Source organism: Nylanderia fulva, unplaced genomic scaffold, assembly GCF_048542155.1.
Source record: "Nylanderia fulva isolate GAGA-0341 unplaced genomic scaffold, ASM4854215v1 Scaffold20, whole genome shotgun sequence".
Classification (NCBI taxonomy): domain Eukaryota; kingdom Metazoa; phylum Arthropoda; class Insecta; order Hymenoptera; family Formicidae; genus Nylanderia; species Nylanderia fulva.
Window position 1 is genome coordinate 3,938,015 of NW_028190264.1, and position 7,092 is coordinate 3,945,106.

At 27.6% G+C, this 7,092-nt stretch overlaps 1 protein-coding gene across 2 annotated transcripts; it reads left to right on the forward strand.

Moving 5' to 3' along the window:
• The first annotated feature begins 3,225 nt into the window (after positions 1-3,225).
• LOC114928620 (outer mitochondrial transmembrane helix translocase) lies at positions 3,226-6,944 on the forward strand. Of its 2 annotated transcripts, none has more exons than XM_029299875.2 (7): positions 3,226-3,384; positions 3,668-3,844; positions 3,927-4,169; positions 4,238-4,439; positions 4,696-4,892; positions 5,032-5,204; positions 5,399-6,944. In XM_029299875.2, the coding sequence occupies exons 2-7, from the start codon at positions 3,689-3,691 to the stop codon at positions 5,562-5,564; spliced, it is 1,137 nt and encodes a 378-aa protein (XP_029155708.2). In that variant the 5' UTR covers positions 3,226-3,384; positions 3,668-3,688; the 3' UTR covers positions 5,565-6,944. The 2 variants fall into 2 exon arrangements, with proteins under 2 accessions (XP_029155708.2, XP_029155709.2); XM_029299876.2 differs by lacking the exon at positions 3,226-3,384 and adding an exon at positions 3,391-3,503.
• Positions 6,945-7,092: the final 148 nt, after the last annotated feature.

A 7,092-nucleotide genomic window follows, 5' to 3' on the forward strand; every position in this document is an offset into this window, starting at 1 on the left:
AATTATTACTATAAGATGCAATTTATCAGAACATTTAATAACATTTAATGCGACAAAGCTCTTATGAAAATTATGAGAAATATATCGTATTTCATCATATAAAACGATTACATTTTATATTTCTGCACATTAATATCATTAGAAATTTAAATAAATATTATATTACTTGAAATTTTAAGAATATGTTATATCATATTATATTAGATTTTTCTAGTCGAATGCTTTATTTTTCACATCAGAGTAACTCGGTGGCTTTATATTTTAATCGTTATTATCATTACAGCGTGCTTAATTAGCCACCGGAAGGGCAGAAAATGCACAATCTTGGTTGTCTCTTAATTTTCTGCGCATAACTCATCTGCTATTTTGCTATTTTATACGAATAAAAGAAAATATAACAAAATATAAGAATCTCTGGAATTTAATTAAATAGTGTACAGTATACAGTGTTATTGTTTTGGGGATAAAGGGGGTAATGTTTTTTTTTAATTACGTCTTTATTGTTTTTCATGCATTGCTTTATTTTCTATTTTCGAATTGTAGAACTGTTATTTTTCTTTAAAGCATCAATATATGAAATTTTATTTTAGATTTAATTTAAAAAATATAATTAATGAATGTAATCGAAAACTTTTATTTTTAAATAACATATACCGAAATTGAAATAACAATTATAAAAATGTCGCTTCTATTTTTATAATTGATTTAAAATCGGCGCAATGTATTTTTTTCAATACAACGAACTCGAGTTATCAAGTTTATATTAAATGAAACATAAGAAAGGACTAGATTCATTTATGCATTTTTACTCATTAATATTGTATTAGAAATGAACTCTGTCACATTAAGATTTCGGGAAGAAGAGTTAGTTTCCACAATAAAATGACTCCAGTTATAATTATTTATTCGCAAAGACTGGACTTAATATTATATTTTTATAGCTGATTTCGCTATTGTTGCGAGACATTTCTTTTCATTTATAGACGACAAGGATTATTCATGTGTATATTTTTAATAAATAAAAATTGAATTAAATGCTTTAAAATGCTAAATTAAATTATATTTCAAACCAAGTTTAAATACATAGGAAACATATTACATTGCTAAACAGATAAAAATTTATAAAATATATCAAATAAACTACATTTCTTTAAAAATGTCTTGCCTCATCTTTTGTAGTACATAAGAACTTAAAATAATTACTGTTAATAGCGCATAATAAATTTTTAGATATACTGAAATCTTTGTCATTTATATTAAATATAATCAAGTCTTTATTATCAAACTTTGAATCATTATCAAAGATTGATTTTTCAGACTTTAAATCTTTTACTGCAGAAAATGATGGCGAATTTGTATATATTGTTGTATTTAAAGGACCAGGAAAAATATTAAATTTGAAATTTATTTTAAGATCTATATACGAGTTATCTATTAATGTGTTCAATTGAGTTTCGTATAATAACATCATATCGTTTAGAAAAGTACTATTCATTTGAATTATCTCATTTCCCTTTGGACCAATTTGAAAAATATTATAACAACTTGCAAATCCTATATTAGTTAATATATAAAATCTTATTACATTTTCCGAATATACTTCCGACGAGGAAACAATTCTCATATCAATCGAATTTTATATTCTGTATTTTCTGGAAACGGCACAGAAACAAAAACTAATTTATAAAGCTTCTAAAATCAATAATTTTCCAATTATATTCAATCGTATTCTGTAACCAATAACCTGTAAATAACCATTTTAATTATTATATTACAAATTTTATTTAATTATATTTTATATATCAGTTATAAAACTTTTTATAAATTATTATATTATTATATTATTATTATTTATCATATCTCTCATCTCTTTCTGTATCTCATGAAACTAATCATTATATATATATATATATTTTTTTTTTTAATAATGTTGCATAATACGAACGCAAAAAAATATCAAAAAACAATATAAAATAGACGATAAATAGAGAGATATAAAAATTTATAATATGTATATCTGATTTATATTCGCAAAATACCCAATAAATTATTTCATAATTATGCAATTTTCAAATTGTTTAGAAAATATATTTTCTCTTTTAAAAAATTTCATTAAATGCATTGTGCATTACTTGATAATTAAACGACTATAAACGATAATTAAAAGAGTATATGTCATGTTACAAGCTCTTTTTATTAGATAATAAAATATATTAAATTATAATAGTTAAGATTGAAATATGTTTTCTAATAAGGTTTTTAATGATATATATGAAAAAAGTTAAAAAACTATGAAATTGAAGTATTTATAACGATAAATGGTGTTTTTTATATATTTTTGATAATAAGATAATTTTTAATAATTAACAAATAAGATATCTATGATATTGTTGTCGCTAATATACAAGTCTTTATTATATCCAATTATATAATTGGAGAGTCAAATTTAATAAATTCGATTGCATTTTATATTTACCAAATTATAAAATGAGCGATCTGATCACTCAAATGACCACTCGAATCAACAGGTCAATGACACGAAAATCGAGAAAAGGACAACGTTTAAACATCAACGTGTCTGATCTTAATAATGATATTTTATCTGACTAATATATATAGGATTCGATATTATTTATTAGTATTATCGGTCATAATAAATAAAATATTATCGTGACATGCGCTGTAAATTCGAAATTGATTTGCTATATGTATACGATTATATACTTTTGTCATTACTCGAATCTAAAAAATTAAATAATTGATTTTGATGATCTGTTGCTCCCATTCATATTCTCGGTAAATCATCTGCAAAATTTTTATATTAAATTTTTTTAATTTTTTTGTTTTTTAAATTAAAAAACTTTTTTTATTATTGCTCGAATCAAAAAAATTAATAGGTAAATGACTGATTTTGATGATCTCGAGTCTGTTGCCTCCTATTAAATCATCTGCAAAATTTTCATATTAATTTTTTTTATTTAAAAAAATTTTCATTTTTCAATTTTTTAAAAATGACTCCAATAATGCATCGTAGGGAAACGCTCTCGCTTGTGCAGCGTGATTTATCACTTTTATTAAATATATTATTGCATTAGGTATACATTATCGGGTTATTTTTATTCTGCTTTTGTACCGCGTTTTTTAATTGTTTGACATAAAAGCAAATTTCACTTAGAGTATACTATAGTTGAAATTAACTTCTCGCTCGCGCCGCGCATGATTTCCCTCTCTCTTCATGATCTCTTCTAACCTACAAAAGTCCACCTTCATTCTCATCCTCATCGTCGTTCAGCGAAATCGGGAATAACGGAGAGATTAAATTTGTCGACGACAGATTTACACGGGCGAAGCAGTATTTCGCGCATTGTCAATTAACGTCAACTTGTAAATAGGCCTATTCTTCTCACATAATTAAATTCCAAGTCAAATTATTTATTTAACTTCTCCTTACAATGGCAAAACCAGGATCTTACAAATGACCTACAATTTCATCATCTTTTCAAGTTACACGGCTTTTATAAGTTAAATTTTTGCCATTTATTGCGTAAATTTCTCAGTTATCGCACAATTATAACTCGGTTTGATAACTAGTTAAACATTGATTGTTTTCTTCATGTACTGGATGCTGAATATTTTATTTAAAGTAACGTTTCGTTCAATTTTACAGACTGGATACTCCAGGTGAACGATGAACATGGCTGCGAGTGCAGGTCTCACTCGACAGGATATGCTGATGCTCGTGGCAAGGTTGACATGCGTCGCGGCCATCGGTTTCTTCAGTGTGAGGTGGCTCATCAGTCAGCTCGATCCCACCAGGAGCACTAAACAGAGGGCGAAAAAGAAGGTTCGTGATTGTCACGTTTTCTCGAAGAAAGATCAATTCATTTTGATCAATTGCTTGCATTGTATTTCGTATCTAATTGCAGGCTCGAGAGCAGTTACGTAAGCTAGCAGAAAGTGACAGATACGCGCGAACTTTTGACATGGATCAGCTGACAGATTACGAGATGATAATAGCTAATCATCTGGTGGATCCAAATGACATTAAGATATCGTGGAACAATATTGCTGGTCTGGACAACGTTATTCAAGAGCTCAAGGAGACTGTCATACTACCTATACAGAGGAAGGAATTGTTTGAGGACTCGCAGCTGACACAAGCGCCCAAGGTACTAATCGTGTTTATTATCCAAGAAGAATCGATAGTTTAGATGTGTCTCGTGCTTGTCACTTTCAGGGAGTATTGTTGTATGGTCCGCCAGGTTGTGGCAAGACCATGATTGCCAAGGCCACCGCTCGGGAGGCAAAAACGCGCTTTATAAATCTTGATGTGAGCATCCTAACTGATAAATGGTATGGAGAAAGTCAGAAGCTGGCTGCTGCTGTATTTTCGTTAGCTGTAAAACTACAGCCTTGCATAATCTTTATTGATGAAATAGGTACGTTGGCAAGAATAGGATCTTATAAAATCAAAAAATAGAATTAATTTAATTATTATTCATTTAATTATTTCAATAGAATGAATCTTATCATCCTCGTGTTCTCTATCTTTTTTTTATTGAAAAGAATGTTTGTAATTCAGTTAATATAGTTTGTCATATTGCACAACTACTCACTATTAATATACATATGTTAAATATAATTATTTAGTAAATGGGTAAAAATTCTTGTTTTAATATAATTTGATTGTAATAGATTCATTTTTGAGAGCACGCAATTCACAAGATCATGAGGCTACCGCGATGATGAAGGCCCAATTTATGTCACTATGGGATGGCTTGATAACCGATCCTGATTGTACTGTAATTATAATGGGTGCCACCAATAGACCACAGGATTTAGATAAGGCTATTCTACGACGTATGCCGGCCACTTTCCATGTTGGTTTGCCGGTAAATATATTTATACAATATTAAATTTCTGTATATTATTTTCAGTAGTAAGATATTAGTCTATAACAAATACTTATCTATCACTTATGTGCTATATTGGTTATATATGACAAATTGCTCATATGATTATCTGCTTCAGAATGAAGAACAACGGTTAAAAGTCTTGCAATTGATTCTGAAAAACGAGCCAACTGCGGACAATGTTGAAATTGCGACGATAGCGAAACATACAGAAGGTTTTTCCGGATCGGATTTGCAAGAACTCTGTCGAAACGCGTCCATCTATCGTATTAGAGATTATTTATATTCGCAGTACGTATCAAAATTCTTTATAGAAAGCAAACTTCATTTACTAATTAAAATTATTTAATCAATAAATCTTATATCAATTCTCAATTCTATATTATGTAGTCTACGTGGATTTATAAAGAATCTTATGTAATTTAAAATTGAAATTAACAATTTTAAAAACTGCATGGTAATAATTTCTGTCATTTAATTCATAGGGATTCTGTCAAGTACGAGAACAGTGAATACGAGGAATATGACGAAGAGTTTCATGACACTGTGCGACCCATTACGATGGAAGACTTGCTCAAGTCTTTCAGAAAGATGAGAACATCGAAACTGCATACGGGTACGCTCAGTACACGGCAGCTAGAATTAGATTAAAGTAAGAAATTAATTTTTTATTAGTTTATCTATGTGACTGTTGTCTCAACAGTCGTTCATTTGTTGCATAAATATTACGACAACGATGAAACTGAAATCTTCTTTCATCATGAAACTGTATTCTTCAATATTATCAGAAGAATGATTTTCTTGTCGTAAACATTGAAAAATTTTTATGGAGGTTAAAATAGAATCATTGAAAAGTGTTTATAATTCCATAGTAAAAGAAAGATATTGTAGAAAGAAATTTTATAACGAGATGAATTGAAATTTCTCTCAATATCATAGTGTTGAAGCGTGCATCGCGACGGTATATGATAAAAAAACATTTCACTTAATTTACTTATTTCAAAATTTTAACTTATTTTAGTTAATATCTTTATGATAAAAAATTCTCTTCATTGTGATATATATTAAATATGGTTTAACATGTTAAAACGTACCTAATAATAAAAGAATTTTATAATAATCTAATATATTAATAATTCAAAAGTACAAGGTAAATATAATTTTTCTTTTTATCATATAATCAAAAAATGTTTAATATAAATGTGATTATATATATGCACACACCTACAGCTTTAGTAAACATACATGTTCAAAATCAGTTGCATATGTGATGAAATGTATAATAGTACTAAGTTGTATAAGAATAGAGTGAGATACGCGATAAAAATTGCGATCGTTAATTGTTAAGAGCGACGTAAATGTGTATCTTATTATTGCTTTCCTAAATTTGAGAATTTCGCGAAAACCCATAATGCATTAATATATCTTTCTGTTATAAAATATTTTTACCTATAATACGCCTTTTTACATTTCATTATGTACATATGAGCTCAAACTAGCACAAAATATATGCATTTCTGTGCACTTTATTATATATAAGAAAGATATTTATTTTTAAGTCACGCTGTTTTTTAAAAAGACACTATAGAAAATACTATGTAAAAAATATCATGATTTTTTTCTGAAAAAATATTGATACTAAATTCAAATTAATTACCACAGTTTTCCAAAGAAAGAATACGATACACATATTTATGTACTATAAATGTTACTTATAATAAGACGAATATCTTCTCGATCTTAGCTCGATAATCTCATCGTTAGTGTTATTACTTCAATATAAAATGCAAATTGTCCGTTTTAGAAAGAAGATTTTATAAACCAACATTGAAAACAAAATAGCAACTAAATATTATAAAGCAAATAGAAACATTTGCTTTATAATTTTCTCTATTTATATATTGTTTCTGCAACATAAATTCGAAACAAAAACATTTCAGCGAAAATCTTTCGAAACTATTGTAAATAGGGGAAAAGAATATTATATTAAGAATTAAATTTGATTAAAAAAAACCATATGAAACTATTAAACTTTTAGTATTTTTGTTTCGGAATTTTGTTAAACTCCCTCGTCATGATCTAAAAATCTAAATCCTTTTCACCTCACATATATATCACTTTTTTCCAGGACTTCCATTCCTCCAGTCTTAACTTAATAGAAAATTTTCAAAAAATTTTG